General features: G+C 37.8%; 2 protein-coding genes across 8 annotated transcripts in view; both read left to right on the top strand.

Annotated features, from left to right (window-relative positions):
* The first annotated feature begins 3,838 nt into the window (after positions 1–3,838).
* On the top strand, positions 3,839–15,695 carry QNG1 (Q-nucleotide N-glycosylase 1). 2 transcript variants are annotated; one of them, XM_019750129.2, is made up of 4 exons: positions 3,839–4,449; positions 4,946–5,205; positions 10,877–11,072; positions 14,904–15,695. In XM_019750129.2, the coding sequence occupies exons 1-4, from the start codon at positions 4,113–4,115 to the stop codon at positions 15,134–15,136; spliced, it is 1,026 nt and encodes a 341-aa protein (XP_019605688.2). In that variant the 5' UTR covers positions 3,839–4,112; the 3' UTR covers positions 15,137–15,695. The 2 variants fall into 2 exon arrangements, with proteins under 2 accessions (XP_019605688.2, XP_019605689.1); XM_019750130.2 differs by having other exon boundaries at positions 4,228–4,376.
* Positions 15,696–17,151: 1,456 nt separating this feature from the next.
* Positions 17,152–20,724, top strand: part of KIF27 (kinesin family member 27) — a 75,939-nt gene continuing 72,366 nt past the window's right edge. For 3 of the 6 annotated variants that reach the window (XM_074330599.1, XM_019750122.2, XM_019750127.2), the window contains exon 1: positions 17,152–17,300. The gene's annotated coding sequence lies outside the window, so the exon portion shown is untranslated. Of the gene's footprint in view, positions 17,402–19,911; positions 20,072–20,724 lie in introns of all 6 variants that reach the window. The other 3 variants (XM_074330598.1, XM_074330600.1, XM_019750123.2) reach the window with 3 other exon arrangements.

Below are 20,724 nucleotides of genomic sequence, written 5' to 3'. Positions count from 1 at the left end.
TCTGTACTGTTTTTTTCTTTACTAATACTTAATTCTTCCTCCTAAGTAGGATATATTATTTCACTAATTAAAAACAAACTATCGTTCATAAAATTCCTATTGGTATTGAACTGTAGTAATAATGTCATATCTAATGGAAACAATATATTTATTTCATTATAACTAAATATTTTAAAAAAGAAATTGAAGAGTCACAGTTTTTACCAGAAAGAGTTCATTCTGTCCCTAAGCCATAGCCTGTAGATGGGTCATTTTACATACAGTAAGAATAGAAAGAGCCTCTGATGGCACTAAGAAAACTAGGATAGTATAATGCCCTAGAAGCCAACAGTGAATTTCAGGGAAGTGGTCAATTTTAAATGCCATATACTGTACTGTGTTTCCCTGAAAATAAGACCTAGCCGGACCATCAGCTCTAATGCGTCTTTTGGAGCAAAAATTAATATAAGATCCGGTCTTATATTTTATTATTATAGTAAAATAAGACCGGTCTTAGATTAATTTTTTGCTCCAAAAGACACATTAGAGCTGATGGTCTGCTAGGTCTTATTTTCGGGGAAACATGATATATATATATATATATATATATATATATATATATATATATATATATATATACACACACACACACACACATATATACATATATGTATCTACATATACACATATATATATGTATATACACACACACACACTATATATATATATATATATATATATATATATATATATATATGGAGAAAAGGATCAGAGAAAAATTACACAGTAGTGAAATATGTATCTCTTTTCTGTTAAGCCTTCTTGAAGCTTTAGTCTATTGATCACTGGTAAAGTCGGAGGAAATGAAAATAACTGCGATGCCCTTTTACAAAATCCATTTTACTTCTCTGCTTTTTCTGCATATATAAGAAACTACGCCTCCCCTCTAGCAATGTCTATTGTCCATTCATTGTTCTAGCCAACTTTTGCAACTTTTCCTCAACAATACCTCTTAACCCTCTATTTAAGTATCTGCCATGACCTATCATGACAGGAAAAAGCTGATGTAGCAATGATTGTTACCAATGCTTGACATTTAATTTAGCTATTCAGAATGATGGCTCTCTTGATGACTGGAATACTCTAAATTTGGATACTGTTCACGAGGGGGAAAAGTGATAGACAGAACAACAATGATCATGACTTCTTCCTTGTTAACCTTTAAAATATAAGCTTAGGGGGCGGCCAGATGGCTCAGTTGGTTAGAGCGCGAGCTCTCAACAAGGTTGCTGGTTCAATTCCCACATGGGATGGTGGGCTGTGACCCCTGCAATTAAGATTGAAAACAACAACTGGACTTGGAGCTGAGCTGCGCCCGCCACAACTAGTTTGAAGGACAACGACTTGGAGCTGTATGGGCCCTGGAAAAACACAATCCCTCAATATTCCCCAATAAAACAAACAAACAAACAAACAAACATAAATATATGGGCTTAGGGACTTTTAGAGGTCATTTTGATCTTCTTTTCAAAAGCCTATGCCTTCTGGTAGAGCTTCTGGCAAAAGCTTTCAAAAGACATATAACTTGGTTGGCATATTCTTTTAGCTCTTTGCTTTTACTTTCCTTCTTCTTTCTCTGGACACAATGCCTATAAGGGTAGAGCCACCTTACAACCATAAAGACAAAAGCCACGTTAGGGATAGTAAGAAAATACCATGTCTGTATTTGTTATCTGTGTAAGATAGGAACCTTCCATAGCAGATAATACAAAAACCCAACTCAAAACTTCTTTAAACTATAAGGAAGTTTATTAACTCACATAACTGGCGATCCAAAAGTAGGACAGAGTTGACATGATCTCACTACCCCAGTTCCATTTCTCTGCTATTCTTTTGACCTCTCCTATGTGCTCACTTCAAACTCAGGTTGCCATCATAAGGACTATAGCACTTTCAAGCCTTGTATCAAAGCTCTCAACGTGTCCAGCTGAATCACTTCTGGGAGCTCCCCTGGCAAAGCTTTTCTGGAAGCATGCTACAAACCTATCCTTGCAACTCACTGAGGTGAATTGGGGAACATGCATGATCCTAATCTAGTCCCTGGCAAGAGGGTGCTATTATCCTTAGATCAGTCCAGACCACCCCTGGAGCTAAAGATGCTGAGCTACATCAACTGTGGTTAAGAGGACGGGATTCCTGAAATTAAGGTACTGTTGGAAAGGAAGGAGAGAAAGGATGTTGAGTAGGTAAACAGCTCACTTTTTGTACTCCCAGCATCTTGTAGACATACTTAAAAGAAAAAAGAAAAAAACAAAACATCCACACATGCAAAGTTTATGCTTTATCTCAACAAGTTCCTTGAGAAAAGGAAGCATGTTTTATTCGTTTATATTACTTCTAGTGCCTAACTCAATATTCCGAACATAGTAGAAATTCAAGTTGTTGGGTTTTTTTTCCTGTCAACCAGCGGTAATGAGAGAAAATGGCCTAAATTACTTAGCTTTCTGGATTCTTTTGTCGATTGCTAGATTTACTTTCTAATCAATTTCTTTGACTCCCAAGACTTAGGGCTGCTGGGGCACAAAGGAAAAATCCCAAATCCACAGATTTACATTTACTCAACAATCGTATCAATATACTACTTTTCCTGGAATAGTAAATAATAGTGAAGTCCGTGAGCTCCTTTTTCTTACCAAAATGAAGACACCAGAGAGATGAAGCTGTTCTGTTTCTCTAGGGGCACAGTTGTCAAAACTTGTTTCAAATCCTTCCCAAATTCCAAGATTCTTTACTGTCAATAACTAGAGATGACTACTGATTTTTAAGAATAGTTGATTTTCAAAGGTGTGAACGTTTTTTATCACCATCCATGGAGATTTAGGTCTCCAAAGGAGAAAAAAAAGTCTATACTAAGTTCTCATCACTAGGAAAACTTGGATCATCACTAAATTGACTCCTACACCTCCCTCCCTTTCCTATTAAAAAGTATTTCATAAAAAGTTTGGGGCTGTAAGGCGAATACTTATTTCCTCTAATGTCTCCTCAGTAGGGCCATTGATAAAGTCACTGCTTGACAACAGTAGTTGGCATTGGTGAGCTTGGCTTGTAGAAAGTGCCCTTGACTTGGGGAATCAGTGAACAAGGGTTCTAATCTCAGCACAGACCATCGCTGTGACCACTGGCTAACCAATGAACCACTCAGCTTCCCTTGCAAAACGGGGATTACAATCGTTGCTTTTGTAGCAGCCAAAATTAAATGAGATTCAGTACTTAAGCACAATTCCAGGTACACAACGTTAATTTAACAATTTAATACACTTGCTTCCTCATCTATTTCTCCCAATGTTCAACTAATCCTAAAAGTTCAGTCGGCTTCCAAAAGGGCCAGGAATTTGGTAAAAGAAGAGGGCTGCTTGGGGATGGGGGTGGGGGGCCGACGACAGGTATCGCAGTCTGGGGGTGGCTGGGTCACCCACCGGGACCGGCGGCCATAATGCTTTTCGCGGCCCAGGGATCCGGGTACGCGGCGTCACGAGGGCGTCTAGCCCAGACTTCGTTCTCCGGGAGAGGAGACACACGGAAGCCGAGAGACAAGGGAGCCGAGTGAGCGCAACAGTACACCGGTTGGAGTCATCACGACTCAGGCCACCGCGGCGCACTGCAGTCCCACTTGCCAGAAGAGAGGGTGGGAACACGGACAAAATGGCGCAACCCCACGGGTCGGGGTGGGCAACTCCCCGCCAGTGCGCGCCTGACCCTCCCAGGCGGTTTCTGGACCAGCGGAACCGGAAAGGGGCCCCGGGGGGGGGGGGAGCGCCCGGGAGAAAGTGGGCGTGACCGTTCTCCCGGAAATGCCTGCGGCCTTGGCCCGGCGCGCGGCCCGTGCGCGGTCCCGCGGTCTCCACTGTTCCTCAACGGTGCGGGGACGTAGGGAGGGGACCCAGATCCGGCTGCGGTCTGTGTTCTCAGTGCTTCTCTGGGAGGGCGGGACCTGATTAGGGCAGCGATCCCAGGGTGGGTAGGGAGGGAGAGTGGCAGAGGGAACCTGACCTTGTCCCGCCGAGAGAGGGAAGAGAGTTTGGCCAGCCCGCCGGCAAAAGCGTTGTTCCCCAGTCCCAAAGAGGAGGGGTGGAATGGACGGGTTTCTGACTCCCAGGGAGTCCGCAAAATTCATTGCGGAAAACAGTCGGGATGTGTTCATTGATGGCGGAGGTGTGCGGAAGGTGGCTGAGCTGCTGCTCCCCAAAGTCTCGGGTCCGGAGCTGAGCCTGGCGAGCTGGAAGACCCTTCACGAGCTGAACCCCAAGGCGGCCGACGAGGCCGCTGTCAACTGGGTGTTCGTGACAGACACGCTCAATTTCTCTTTCTGGTCGGACCATGACGAGCACAAATGTCTGGTAAGGTACAGGGGGAGAACATACAGTGGATTCTGGTCCCTGTGCGCCGCGGTCAACAGAGCCCTTGACGAAGGTTGGTGCCCCTTCTCCCCTTCGAGGCTTCAGGTTCCTGGGAGGGTCCCAAGGAGGGGGTTGGAATATGGCATAATGTGTTAATAAGGCGAACTTGAAAGTTCTTCATCGCCAGTGCCTTAGCTTAAAAGTATGAGAAGAGGCTGGCATTAAATCTTTATTCAGGGGAAAATGAATACTTATCGCAGTTACGTATAAAAGCCAGTTATCTAAAGAACACCACTTTGATGACATCTGAAGAACAAAGGGACAGATATTATAACACATTTTACGCAGTTAAAATACATCTGATGTAATATTACAGTAATTAGAAATGCATGGATAAGTATAGACAAGCAAATAGAAATGAGGGATCTGCTTCTGATTTTTTAATTATTCATCCACTTTTAGTGCGTTCCTGTAACACTCAAGCATCGTATTAACTATGTTGTAAAAACAAGGGTATAATGAATATAAAATTATGACATTGTTCCCCTGCATTTTCTTGTCTCTCTAAGGCATACCAATCACTAGTGCTTCGTACTATGCCACAGTGACCCTGGATCAGGTTCAGCATATACTCCGTTCTGACACCGACGTTCCCATGCCTTTGATAGAAGAGAGGCATCGGATTCTCAATGAAACCGGGAAAATTCTCCTTGAGAAGTTTGAAGGCTCTTTTCTTAATTGTGTTCGAAAAAGTGAAAAAAGTGCACAGAAGCTAATGCATCTGGTAGTAGAAAGCTTTCCCTCTTACAGAGATGTGACTCAGTTTGAGGTGAGTTGCTTCTGTTGGGGATTTTAGAATTCTTAATTATCTTTTCATAGATAACTCTGACTTCTGGAACTCCTTCTGAGAATAAAATCTTAAATTTTAAAGTTTGTTCTTTCTGGACAAGGAATTGTAATAAAATTAAGTAACAAAATCAGTGTACTTCCTTTATTCTCTTGTCCTTTTTTCTTTTCGTTGTCCTTTTAAAATGTTTCAAAACTGAAAAAACCCTGGACCTTTAACATGATGTTGCTACTTAGAGATAAGGAGGTCCTTTTAATACTTCAAAAAATTTACTTATTGGATGAAAATCAGAATGTATACTAAATTCTCTCTAGTAAAAAGTATTTTTTGCAGAGTTCTAATGTACGAAGCTCGGACAATTTTTTGCGGAGTTCTAATTACACGAAGCTCATGTTTAAGTGCACGGTGGAAAGTTCGAGAACTTAACTGTCTGACCTTTGTACTATGTGCTTGCCTTTTTGTGCACAGAATACTATAACAGTATTATTTGCTTATGGTACAAAAATTTTAAAGAGATGTATTTTTAAAATGGTGAACATTTTGTATAGCCTCCCCGTATACGTCTGGATTTTGTTTTTGTAAAATTCTTTTAGGATCTATCATCATTGTATTTTAACGGAGCCTAGAATTGAAAGCAACTTTAGTGGAATCACATAATAGAAATGTATTGAATATGTTAATGAATACTTTTGTTAAGTTGAAATTTTAAAGCTACCTTTTTGTAATCACAATTCAACAACTAAAATTACCAATAATATTGTTTACATCACTCTCTCATTTGATCCACAGAGCTGCTCTGTGGGGCCTAAGGACAAAGAGCATTATTGTCCCCTTTGCAGACCAGGAACCAATCGAAAAAGAAAGTGTAACTAGTTTATCTTAGGTTATTTAGTCAGGAAATTGCTAGCTTTTCAATTATATTATAAAGTGAGAGACAAATTAATTATGTATATTAAGATTCTGTTAATTGCAAGTGACAGACCAAAACTTGAAAAAACTTAATCAAAAAGAATTTTTGGATGGATATTGGGGATAGGAACATCCAGGATCAAAGACTCAGTGTCATCAGAACTTAGTCTCCTTTTTGCTTCTGTTGACTCCATTTTTCTGTTACTGTAGACCAACTTTCTCCATGAAATAGAAAAGGCTCATGAATTTTGCATCTTATTGCTTCAGCACCAGAGAGAGAAAGGAGACACTCTCAGTTCCAATTCTAAAACAAAAATTAAAGCACTTTGTGCAATTAATTTAAAATTAAAACTCCAATTCTAAAACTCCTGAGCAAGGGCTGATTGAACTGTGAAGGATTATGACCATTAATTAGGTGTGGCTTACAGGGGGCTGTGGATGGGGCAAAGGCAGTTCCTAGAAAAGAGGCCCTTGGTCAGCTCACTGTTCTCGCTCTTTTTTTGCTAATGCAGAATTTACTTTGAGATTTATCTTTGTCTTCAAAGTATATCATTTCATCCTTGTTTTTCAAGAAATTATTCCTTGGTCCATCATTCAGGCAATCTAAGTATATTAAACAGTGTATAAAAGAAATCAAACTGCCATTCATATGGCGAAGAATTCCTGCATTCCAGAGCTGACATGTTTGTAGTAGAAGACAGGCTGAGATTAAATTTAACATGACTTCAAGATGGAATGAATTCAGGATACCATGTAGTTTGTTTACTTTCAAATTGTCTTGAGTTTTTGTTTTTGTGGAAGAAAGGAGTGAATATTTTGTAGATTTTTTTGTAGATTATAATAATTGATTTAGTAAGCATTTGCTGAGTTTCTATTTTATTTACAGCACAGTGCTTTCAATTTGCTTTGCTGAAAAGTTAGTTTTTAAAAACTATAAGTATATAGATTAATTTTAAAGCTGATACATTTTAAAATTAAAACTCATTTCCCATGAGTACTCATTTCTAAAATACATTCTTATAGAAAAATGTCCAAAGTATAACAAAACTCACACTTAAGAATTTTAATACTTTCTTAAAGGAGTATTATATTTTTTCATTTATTTTTGTCCATAAGATTATCATTAGCATTATCCAAAAGCATTAGATTTCTGTAATGCCTATGATTCCTAACATAACACTGAGCCTGTATCAGGTGCTCACTTAATGCTTTGATTGGTCAATTTACAGTTATCTTTGCATATTCATTTAAAAGAGGAAAAATTAAAGCGTTTTGTGCAATTAATACCAAATCTGGAGGAATGCTAATGAGCAATTTTGGACTGGTTTGAAATTCAGAAAGTGTTAAAATCAAGTATATCTTTTTATATTTTAAAATTTTCTAATTGCGAAAGTAAAACATAATTACAGAATTTGGAAAATACAGAAAAGCAGTCTATTCTACCAAGAGGTAACCACTGATCACAATTTGGTCATTTTCTGTGTGTGTGTGAATGTGTATACATATGGGCAGGGGAGAATTAGGATCATGCTGTATAAACTGTTTTAAAATAAAACATCTGGGTGTGGCCGGTTAGCTCAGTTGGTTAGAGCGTGCTGCTAATAACACCAGGGTTGCTGGTTTGATCCCTGCATGGGCCACTGTGAGCTGCACTCGCCTTAAAACAACAACAAAAAAAAAACATATTATGAACGTCTTTGTATGTTAATAAAATTCTTCCACAGTACATTTATTTTTTCATAGTACCAATTTTAATGGCTTCATAGTATTTCACTTTATGGATGTATAATCCCATAATTATTTGCCCAAACTATTTTACCACAATAATTACATTTATACAGTTCATTTTTTAAATTGGATTTTATGTCTTGTTTTCAGTTTTATGCTATATAATAAGCAATACAGCACAGCAGTTTAACACCCATAATTATTTCCTTAGAATGAATTCCTAGTAGCAGAAATGCTGAGTCAGAGCATGGCCAGGATTTTCTGACATGAAAATGCTAAATGCTCTCTAGAAAGATAATTACAAAGATGATCATCAGCTGCATATGAGAGTGCCCTTTTCCGTACTCCTTCAGCACATGGTAATGGTATTGTTTGCTATATATTTTTAATAGTTAACAAGTTGCACAAAAATAGTCACAATTATTTTTAATGTATAGTTATTTACTGAGATTATCATTCATTTTTAGATTAATGAATTTAGAAAATTTTAATTCAGACAGATTTAGGTTAGTGAATTCCCAGCCTACCTGTGCCCTAGAATCAGTTAGGAAGCTTTAAAATGCAGATGTATTTCCAAAGTGCCACCCTCAAGGATTCTGATCAATAAGAGAAAGGTTATTTTTTAAGCTCTTCAAGTGACTGATTTTAGAGGATGCAGTAACTATATAAAAATCCTAATTAATAAATCACTTAGGCTATGAAAAATATGAGCTTTTTTGATATTTTAATTGATAACATTTTATGTCACTCTTAAGAATTTGTAATTCTTTTTTTTCTTTTACAGGAAAATATTGGTAATTTTATTTAATAAAAATTTATGCTTCACAAAAAACACCATAACAAATTAAAAGACACAAATAATTAGCAATGATTTTTGTAAGACACGTGGTTAAACCAAGGGTTAATTCCTTAAAATATAAAGACTATGATTAAATAAGAATCAAATCACATAGAAAAATGAACAATAAACATGGACAAGAACTGCAGGAAACAAGGAAGTGAACATCTTAGTCTCAAAATCAGTCTTATAAGAAACAGACATGAAAACAAGCTCCAAGCATTTGTAATTCTTGACCGTTCTAATTTGTTCATGATAAGTTTGTTGAAGAAAATCAATTCATGGTCACATTTTTTCATTGACAATTATTTTATAAAGGTACTATTTTGAAAATAGTTCATTCACAAAGCAATATTATGCAACATGTAAGGAATTGTTATTTTGGGATTTGCTGGTATTTTCAGTGATACCAGTCAATATTTTAGATGCAGAATTTGATTACTAAAATCATTTGGTTACTAAAGCCATATCATCTTTTAATAAAAAGTTTTATAGATGATTTGAATTTATTTTTAAATTTGTCACTTGAATCATATATATATATATATATATATATATATATATATATATATATATATATATTTCATTTTAAGGGTATTATAATGTTTATATTAGTTGCCTACCATGAGAACAGTGGTCATGATGTGACAATTTGTTTTGTTAGATGCTACTAGCACTGATTTTGTTACATAAGTCTGGTTCCTAGATTTTTCCAGTTTGCTCTATCAATCTTGTTAAAAATAGGAGATCATAGCCTCTATCTATCATAATAAACATTATGATATAATTGTTTTTGATACACAGTTTTATTTTGTAAATTAAATTTTATGTCTTGCTGTTTTGTAAACTAGACTTGAATTAGAAACCTAGTTACCATATATAAGTCCAGTTTATATAGAGGAACAATTGCCAGGTTTTCATATTTTTCATAGGTTTTGGAATATAGGTTATTTCCAAATGATGTAGGGATAATTCTTAATGGTGATTTGTTCCCCCAGCACTCAATTTAATATGTGGACTTTACACCATGTCAAAAAATGAGCATATGTGTTTCTCCTGAAAAACAAGATACTGAATTTCCTAATGTTGGTCTTAGAAAACTTAGTTTACTTAATAAAAGTAGGTCTGGATTGATTGCAATAACCTTGCTTTACAGTTAAGCAACATTAGGTTATTTCTCATTAGGACACAGTATCACTGGAGTTTTTTTTACTAAATAAGGGAATCTATATTGTCATCTCAAGAAATTTTTGTATGGAACCTTTCCTTGAAGAATTTGATTTCATTTTTTATTGAATTATTTATGTTATTTCGTTTTTAAAACATTCTCCAAGGTGGTCAGGATATCTCTTGGGAGCCAGTAATATTATTTCCTTTCACCAGAGAAATTTATAAAAGATGGTTTGGGGTTATGACCATTGGGATTAGGACTAGGAGTAGGTTGTAATTATCTGTGCATGTTTTTCCATAGTTTATGCTGGCCTGCACTTGTAGTTTTATAGAGAATTTTTGAGTTAAATTATAATCCACTATCTTATCTTGGTTAAATTTGTTTCTCCCATGGATAAATATAATTGGTAGTTATATGGGCTTACATACTGGCTTTGACCATTTCCAGAAATGGTAGACTTGACAAATTCTGGCTGTTGATAAATTATGTCTTTTTCTCTGAAATAAATTAATCATATTATCTGAAAGGAAACATAAAAAATTGAATGTTATGATTCTCTTCAGAGGTGAGTTTAGGGATTATTTTCTTCTTCACACTCTTACGTATTTTATGTTGCAATTAGAAAAACATTTAAATTAAATAAACGTTCTAAAGAAATACTATCTAGCCATTAAAAATAATAAATAGGTGGATTATAGTGATACAGACATACGTACATGAAGTAATGCCATTGAAAAAGAACACTAAATAGTACCATGATTACATAAATTGTGTTTTATGTGCCTTGAAAAATATAGGAACTAAATTTGGATTGATAGAGATAATTTAATAGTTATTAGACCCCTTTTTTTCTGTAAATTTCTTTAAATTCTTGCCAACAGACTAATTCTTGACAACAGAGTAAGATTATTCTACCTTTGAAAAATGTTTTCAACGTCATTTTTTTTTAAAGCATTTCATAACGCTTTCAGATACCCAGGTAACCTTTATATTCTCTTATTCATCAGGGGAAAAGAATTTCTTTTTATAAACGGGCCCAAATCCTCGTGGCTGATACATGGAGTGTGTTAGAAGGAAAAGGAGATGGTTGCTTTAATGATATCTCCACTATCACCATGTTTGCTGACTATAGATTACCTCAGGTTCTTGCTCACCTGGGAGCCCTGAAATACTCTGATGAATTACTGGAGAAGCTTCTCAAAGGTTTGTCAGCTTAATTAAGACATTCTTTGTTATACTATGAATTGTTGAGTATCTAGCTTCTTTCACAAAAGGTCTCCTTTCCTTAACAAAAAAACACTTTTTTCTTTTATTTATTTTGTTAAAAGCATTTGTAAAGAAAAATGCAAGGGCAATTAAAATATAGAGAAAATTGCTTTTTGTTGTTTACACTGTAGAATATGGATGTTGTAGGAAATTGTGCTATTTGGACATTATAATTTCAGAGCATCATCATAAAATGAAATCTTAAATTTATGTTACATGAAGATATGCAATACTAAGACAGTGCATCAGGTGTAGCATTTGAAAAGTGTTAATTAAGCTTCACAGCACACTACACTGAAAGAAAAGGTGGACTGAGAAGTAATATATACTGGATTTTGAGTCAGGAGGCTCCAAGATCTGCCACTGGGTTATCTAACATAAGTCACTCACTTTACTAGGCTTATTTATTTACTTACCATTATTGGATTTGATTATTGATTCTCAAGAGTGGGAGCCTTATTATAATATATGAGTACAGATAATTGTGCTGATGTGAAAATTAGCTTTTTGTTTTTTAAATATTTCTTTGTATAAGAAAAATAATTATATTGTATAATATTAATGTTAATTTCTCTTTTTTGGGGTACAGTATTTTCAGCTACTGTTTTCTTTATTTGTAAAAGAAAGTAGATTTTATGATTGAATAATTTTCTTTTGTGAAATAGACTTCAATCACCCAAAATAACAATAACACAATATAAAGGTACCATTGTTCCTGTGGTTGCTTCTACCAGGCTTTTATGCTGCCTTGGGCAATCCATTTTGTCCCTGTTTCCTCATTTGAAAAACAACAAGCAGTTTTATGTCATAATGCTCATGTCCTGGGTCATTAATTGTTGGATACCTTTAAAAGGGACAACTGTTAGCAGTCAGGGTTTCTTTCACATACAGCCACATTCAGCTGATTGTTTTTTTTTTTTTGGGGGCCAGAATATACACTGCTCATTCCTCTCTCCAAACATTCTCTTGCCTGGTTTCCCTCACCCCCTCCTTTTTTTTTTCAGTTCAAATCCTACACATCGATAAAGGCTCAGCTTAAATTCTACCTCTTCCACGTAGTTTTTCCCGATTCTTCATGATTTGTCTGTCTCCTCCTGAATTTTCATAGTTCCCAGTTGTCTCTGCTACTGTGAGCAAAACCCTGGTGAGAAAGGTTCATCCACCACTGTTGTACAGAGTTGTCTGAGTTTTCTTCTGCCATCCATTTCAACTCCAGATACGCTATTCCAGATGTCCAGCTGCAGCTGTTACTGCCTCTATTATGTCCAGTTTCTAAAAGGAGATTCTGCTATCCTTAGCTAGTTTGACATAGGTTGAACAAACTTTTTTTGCCCCTTAGTTATTTAAGAAAGTTGGATTTTTTTTTTCCAAAAAATACTTTTACTAGCAAACTGGAGGATAAACAAACTATAAATGTAAAGGAGTATACACTGATTTTTAAAAAACTATCTTGAGTGAAGTCTAGAACCAGGTGGCTTGACTAGATGAGGTAGAACCTTCCTTAACTGGTCTCCAACGATGTTTCTTCCAAACTTGAAGATGTGCTACACTTCTTTTCCTTTTCTCTTTTCTCTTTTCTGGATATCTTCAGGACAGCCTTTAGAAGGCCTAGCCAGATTTCTGTCCATTTTATCTTTAACCCATCTCTTCACCAAAGACATACTTTTTAAAGCCAATTATAAAGACGGACAATGCAATTTGGCTAGATTTAGATTCATCACCGTGATTCTAGGGTTGACGTTTAGGCCTAATATATTGGCCACGTTACTTTCCCTGACTCTTATCTATGTTTATCAGTTCTCAGATGGTTTTATTCTTTTACTTTTTCAATGGCCATGTCCTATCCTATACTGTGAGTTGCTGTACTAGTTACTTCATTAGTTTCTAGGGCTGACATAAATTACGACAAACTGAATGGCTTAAAACAACAGAAATTGATTCTCTCACAGCTATGGAGGCTAGAAATCTGAAATCCAGGTGTTGGCAGGGCCATGCTCCCTGTGAAGGCTCTTGGAAAGTATCCTTCCTTACCTCTTTCTAGCTTCTGGTGGCTCCCAGCAATCCTTTGCATTCTTTGGCTTGTAGCTGCATCACTCCAGGCATGGCCTTCTTCCCTGTGAGTCTCCTCTCTCCCTTTGTATCCTCTCTTTTTCTTAGGAGGCCACCAGTCATGGCATTTAAGGTCCACAGTACTCCAATATGACCTCATCTTAATTTGATTACATCTGCAAAACCCTATTTACAAATAAGGCCACATTCACAGATACTAGGAGTTAGGGCTTGAATGTATCATATTGGGGGACACAGTTCAACACTAGTTATTTATTGCTGTGTAACGAATTATACTAAAATTTAGTGACTTAAAACAACAAACACATTATCTCATACTTTCTGTGGGTCAGGAATCTGTGTGCTGCTTAACTGAATGCCTCTGGCTCAAGGTGAGAGTCAAGCTGTCAGCTGGGGCAGTGGTTTCTTCACCTAATGGCTCTACTTGGGTGGTGGTGTCTGCCTCCAAGATTATTGTTGTGGTTGATTTGGCAATTCTGCCAAGTTGATAGTCAAGTTTGGAGGAACTGATTAATAAGAGAACTAAGAGGAAGGGATAGATTTGTATGCTAGTATCGGGGGCAAAGTAAGGAAATGGAGGGGCACAGCTAATGTCTGTTCTTCCACCTGCCCCAGTGACCAGTGCCTACGCCCTGGGGAGAGATGGCTGGAGGGGCCATAAGTAACACTACTAAAGATTTCAGGACAGAGTGGAACCCACTGAGTTTGGGGCTTTTTCTCTATGTCTCAATGGATCACAAGTCCTATCAGGTACTGTGAAGCTCTGTGCAACAGTACAGATTGGTAGCCAGAAGCCAAATATAGCCTGCAGATGAGTTTTGTTTGGCTTGAACAGTGTTCTAAGCAATTTTTAATTAGTTATCAACACTCGAGAATTAGATTTCATGTGAAAATAAATTTTCTGACTCTTGTAAAAGTAGAGAAATATGGGAATGTTGGGCCTACCTTTAGGCGGCACACACTCTAGCTCACCACATTTTGCATCTGGCTACTGCATTCCTTACTCTATCTGCCTGGTCTCACTGCCAAAACATAGCCAGTGCCCATCTTGGAAGTTCAGATAGAAGTACCCTGAAGTTGGGCACTAAATAGACTGTGGGTTCTGTGGGAGCTCTCAGCTCCATATTCAGCCAGAGCTGACTAAAGGATCAGGATTCCAAAGAACGATTCCTTGTTCAAGTTAACAACTTTGATTTCCTAGGTTCTCCTTGATGCTCCTGGCGTGTCCCTAAGTCAATGTTCAGTTCTCAAGTGGGGAAGGAAGGTGCTGTTTATTTGGCCCCCCAGGAGTCCTCCAAATTTTGCAATAATATTGTTTTCCTGGCATTAAACCCAATTTTAAATCCTTTCTTTTCAATAATTGGCCATGCTTTCATATTTTTAAATGTATGGTTACCCCATATTCATTTAGCAAGTATTTACTGGGAAACTAGTATGTGCAAGGTGCTGTACCACGTCCTAGAAATTTTGAGACAAACAGGCCAGACATAGTCCCTGTTTTTGTGGAACTTAATTTGCAATTTTGAATTAATGCCTAAGTTTAGAAATGGTTTAAATTACAAAAAAATAAAGTCTGAGGTTTACAGTTTTAAAATGGGTATTATTTAAATACTGTGTTTTGTTTTATAGTAAAGTTCTGACTTGATTTTATGTCATTGACTATTAGTGCTTCTTGCTCTGTTTTTTTCCCCCTTGCAGGAAAAATGCTTTCATATGGGAATAGGCAAGAGGTGGAAATCAGAGGGTGCTCACTTTGGTGTATTGAGCTGATCCGAGATTGTCTTCTGGAGCTTATTGAAAAAAAGGGTGAAAAAAGTAGTGGAGAGATCAATTCCATTCTTCTGGATTATTACTTATGGGATTATGCCCGTGATCACAGGGAAGATATGAAAGAAATTCCATTTCATCGAACACGTTGCATATATTATTGACCCAAAGTGTAAACTGATCCAAAGAAAACTTCCTTTTTATATCACACAATCATTTGTACAATTTCACTTTGATATTATGAGAAAGTTAATATCACTGATTACCCAGTCTCACTTAGAACATTGTTCCTGACATATTACTCTGTATTCTCAGCTTTATCCTTTTTTACTCACTTGGTTTGACTGTATTTTCCTTTTTTGTTGACACACGACAGGAACAATGAAGGAATTTTAATGCTTTCTTTAAATTTCAGATTTCTTATAATTAATCATGCCTTATGTGATTATCTTAAGTGATAATATTTTATCTATTCCATTGGTATCTTTTCTCAAGGTATAGTAATTTTCTATATACCTTAATCATTTGTTGGGGGGAGGGTAGGGTCTTTGCTCTATAAATGCTGCTCTTATAAAAAAATCAATCTTGACAGCTTATTTTACACTTTTTATTGGTAATGACAGTGGGTTTTTGTACATGATTTTCAATTTAGTATATCTGTCTGTATGGTATTTTCAGAGTAACTACATTGGAATTGAATAAATATTTTAAAAACTTCTTAAACCTGGAATGGATTATTTCACTAAAATAGAATTTACCACATGTAGTTTTAAAGGTTTACAATGAATTTGATTATTTATGTTGCTGAACTCTCATTACCTACCATGCACTTATTTCCCACCTTCACCCCCACCTTCCTTCTAACATAATCTTGATTTTTGTTAGTTATCTACCTTGTCAGCTCACTGTGACTGTGTGAATCAGAAAAAGGTGTCCTTTCCCCAAGCACTTTACTGCCACCTGCTGGAAATTTGTCATAATAATCTTACAAAGACAAGGAATGTGAATAGGCCCCCCTGGAGTTATGCATTGCACCACCAATCTTGTTAGGCACCTGCTGACCTCCTCTGCAAACCTATGGCATCCTGAGACCTGTTGCTAAGGCTTCCTGGGAATTGTCAAACCTAAATTGTTACTATTAGTCATTGAGGATTTGTCAGCAGGCCAGTCTGACTTAACCAATTTACTATCAAGTGCAACTTTTTTTTGAATTCTAAAAATGCAACATAATTAACAAATTCACGTCTGTGGATTTTTAAAATTCAAAATACTTCAGTTTAATAACTAGGCAGTGTTCTCCCCCTTGACTTCTAAGTTTCATGAGAGAAGGAATGCTTTTTGAAGATGTTTCGAACAAAAATGTGAGGCATTGAGGCTTTTAAAAATAAATTGGAAAAGGTAAACATAGAATTCCCATATGACCCAGCTATACCCAAAAGAACTGAAAACACATTAAATAAATACTTGTACATGAATGTTCATAACAGCATTATTCATATTACCCACAGCGTGGAAACAACCCACATGTGAATCAACTGATGAATGTATAAATAAAATACGGAAATGTCCATACAAGCAACAGAATATCATTCAGCCATCAAATAGTGTAGAAAGTACTGATACATGCTACAAGATGGGTGAACCTGGAAAACATTTTTTAGCAAAAGCAGCTGGTTAAAAGGCCAAAAATTATGATTCCATGCACACGAAAATGCCAAGAACAAGTACATCCATAGAGACAGAAAGCAGATTATCGGTTGCCAGGGGCTGAGGGATAGGGGAATGGGACTGACTGCTAACTAGTACGAGGATTTCCTTTTGGGGTGATGAAAATGTTTTGAATCAGAGGTGATGGTTGCACAATATTATGAATAGCTAAAATACCACTGAATTGTACACCTTAAAAAGGTTCATTTTACATTATGTGAACTTTACTTCAATAAACATAAACTGAATTGGTAGCTAAAATATTGAAACGCAGTGTGAATCTTTCTCACATTCATCTACAAACCCGTACAGAGTTGCTTTGGCTCAGCACTCCGAGACGAGTCTTCGGGTGTTGGCTTTTCAGGGACGCTGGGAGGCGGGCTCCCAGTGCGGGCGGGGTGGGGCGGGGCCCGATGTGGCGAGGCGGGGCCGGGGGCGGGGGCCGGGCGCGGCGGGACAGCGGGCTGGCCCGGAGGGGGCGCGCTAGCGTCGGGCTTCGCTGGTTGCCGGGAGAACCCGTGACAACAAAAGGCGCAGACAGCGGCGGCTGCGGCAGCGCGGCGGAGTTTAGCCGAGGTCTGGGCTGCGCTAGCCGCCGGAGATCCGGGCTTTCTCTAGCGGGTCAGTACTCGGCTGGCGGGCCCGGCCAGGCTGGTGGGGCCAGGTGCAGTGCGGCGCCCTCCGCCCTGTCGCCCGCTGCACCCTGGACCCGCCGTTGGGAGGTAGGGGCCCGGGCGGGAAAGGGGGGGCGGTTGGGGCGCGGGCGAGGTCAACAAGGGCGCCCGAGGGGTGCTGGGACCCTCTCCGAGCGGCCGGTGGAAGTTGGGTCCGCCTTCAGGGGGAATAGGGACGCGTGGGAACGCGGACCGAGCCCCACTGAGTCAGATCCCGTGTCTTTCTCGTGTTCGTACTTCCTACTGCAGGATCTGGAGTGGAATGGGAAGGCCCACCCTCTTTGGGGGTTTCGTTTTGTCCTGGGCCGCCTTTTTTCCATTGCGGATGTTGAAACTTTGGTGCCTTCTAAGCGATGTAGAAGTCCAGTAGCTCCCTCCCTCTGTGGCCGTTGATAATTGATGAAGAACGCCCAAATTCTTTCTTTAAAACACCTTTCAAATAACACCTACCCCTTCACGTTTTAAAATCTTTGATATTGTCCCCTCTTTACTTCCTGTCTTCTCCATCTAGTTCTCATGTATTTGGGGCCATTTCTGAGACCCTTATGCGATTCACTATCCATTTGCTGGGAAATTTCTTATGAAAATATTAACAAGCCACAATTTTTAGACAATCACTACTTCTGAAAAACCAAGGGCACAGGATGGCAGCGGTATTTGAAAACATTTATTTCTGATTAATGAATGACATGGCAACAGTGATTAAATATTTCTCTTGTCTTTACTCAGATTTCAAAACTCCATTGAGTATGCCTAAATATTACCAGCCAGTCAGATTTCACCTTTCTTTACATTTTATGGTGGCACAATACATACGCTTCTGATGACCGCAATTGGTCAGTTATCAGTTGCAGATGTAATTGCTGTGGATTTTTTAAAAAACATCTTTTGCAAGCCATATGTTTATAGACCTTTATCATTTTTTAATGATTAGAATCGGTGAATTTCGATTGCCTTTGTAGCCAAATTGTTTATAGATATTCCTATTATAAAAACTGAGAAAATGAAAATATCCACATTACATTTAGCACCTTTGATTAGCAATTTCTTTGGAAGTAGTTAGGCGTGGCTTAATATAGGCCATGACTTGTTTTAATGTGATGGCATAAAAAACATCTGTAAGATGAAAACTTCAAATGTAAATGTTCAGAGACGTTTGGAAGAACCAACTCACAAAGCATCCCTGCAGTGTTTTTGAAAAAGTTTCCAGTACCAAATGATTGTAGAGTCCTTTAAGATCCAAAAAAAGATTTACCATACATATGAATATTTATTTTTTTAGTGCTGAATTTCATTAGAATGATTAAAACTGCCAAGTTTACATGCATCTCTTTGGCTGGTAAAGATATAATAGTTTGTTGACTCTGTTTTGGGATTTTTACAGCCCAAGAGAGCTGACATTTTTTTACTGTCAGTGGGCTCTTAGTAGAGTGATGTAAATGTTTTTTGTTATTGTGATCCTTTTCAGACTACCCATTCACAAAGTTATAAATGGACAGTGCTAATGCAGAGTTCTGTAAAAGCTAGTGAATATTAAATATCTTAATTAACATTTCCATAGCAAGTAGTGCTGAAAATGTTACTTAATAGTTCATTAGTCTGATAGGTTACTTAATGACAGTGTTCAAGACTCGCCTTTTCTGAAGAGCCCAGCCCCACCCAAAACTGATTATTTTTCATTATCTGCACTTAAACGTTATGATAGATTACTTGACGTTTTAAAAATCTTTTATATGGTGTAAGTTTTATCGTACCAAGACTGTGAACATTTGTGTACAAGTTTTTATACAAACATTTTTATTTGTGTTTGATATATACCTAAGAGTGGAGTTGCTGAGTCAAATGATAACTCTGTGTTTAACTTTTTGAGGAACTACCAGACTGTTTTTCAAAGCGACTGAATCATTTTATATTCTGCAGGGTTCCATATTCTCTACTTGCCTTTACTTATTACTATCTCTTTTCGATTAGAGCCAAGTAAGTGGGAATGAAATGGTATCGCCTGTGGTTTTTATTGCATTTCCATGATGACTAATGATGTTGAGCATCTTTTTCTGTGCTTATGGGCCATTTTTTATATCTTCTTTGAAGAACTGTCTTTTCAGAGCCGTTGCTCATTTTAAAATTGGGTTGTCTTTTTACTATTGAGTTGTACAAGGTGTGATCAAACAGTACGGTGAATGGTTAAAAAACAATATTACAGTAAAAGACACATTGCCATGAATCCCCCTCAAAATACTCCCCCTCACTTCGAACACACTTATCCCATTGTTCTTGCCACTTTCTGAAGCACTTCTGGAAGTCCTCTTCCCTGAGTGTCTTCAATTGCGCTTTCGTGGCTGCCTCAATGTCCTGAATCGATTCAAAACTTTTACTTTTCATGGTCATTTTGACTGTGGGGAAGAGCCAGAAGTCGCACAGTGCCAGTTCCAGTGAATAAGGTGGATGAGGACACACCGTAACGTTTTTTGTTGGAGAAGAGGAACAGTTCTTTATTGGGGAACAGTGTGTACTTCCAGGACTTTTTTCCAAGTCAAGTTGTTGTCTTTCAGTCTTAGTTGTGGAGGGCGCAGCTCAGCTCCAGGTCCAGTTGCCAGTTGCTAGTTGCAGGGGGCACAGCCCACCATCCCTTGCGGGAATCGAACCAGCAACCTTGTAGTTGAGAGGACGCGCTCCAACCAACAGCCATCCGGGAGCTTAGCGACAGCTCAGCTCAAGGTACTGTTTTCAATTTTAGTTGCAGGGGGCAGAGCCCACCATCCCTTGGGTGACTTGAGTTGAACCCGCAACCTTATGGTTGAGAGCCCACTGGCCCATGTGGGAATCGAACCGGCAGCCTTTGGAATCAGGAGCATGGAGCTCTAACCGCTTGAGCCACCAGGCTGGGCCCCCCCCCACCCCATATTTTTATTTGACAGAAATTGCCATACCAGAAGCGATGTGTGACAAGGAGCCTTTCCGTAATAGTTCTTTATATAATTTAGATACAAATCCTATTAGATATATGACTTGCAAATATTTTCTCTCATTCAGTGATTTTCTTTTCACTTCCTTAATGGTATCCTTTGAGGCACAAAACTTTTAAATTTGATTAAGTACATTTTATCTATTTCCCCTTTTATTGCTTATTGCTTTTGCTTTTGGTGCGGTTTCTGAGAAAGCATTGCCAAATCCAAGGTTAGGAAGAGTTACCTTTTAAGAGTTGTATAGTTTCAGCTCTTACGTTTAGGTCTATGAACCATTTTGAATTAACTTTTGTGTATGTGGGTGAGGTAGGAGTCCAGTTTCATTCTTATGCATCTGGAGGATATCCAACATGATTGATTGTTGAAAAGACTTTTCCCCATTGAATTTTCTTGACACATGTCAAA

This window comes from Rhinolophus sinicus, linkage group LG04 (genome assembly GCF_036562045.2).
Source record: "Rhinolophus sinicus isolate RSC01 linkage group LG04, ASM3656204v1, whole genome shotgun sequence".
NCBI classification, from domain to species: Eukaryota; Metazoa; Chordata; class Mammalia; order Chiroptera; family Rhinolophidae; genus Rhinolophus; species Rhinolophus sinicus.
Note: the sequence above shows the minus strand (reverse complement) of the source record. Positions and strands in the feature narration are given on the sequence as shown.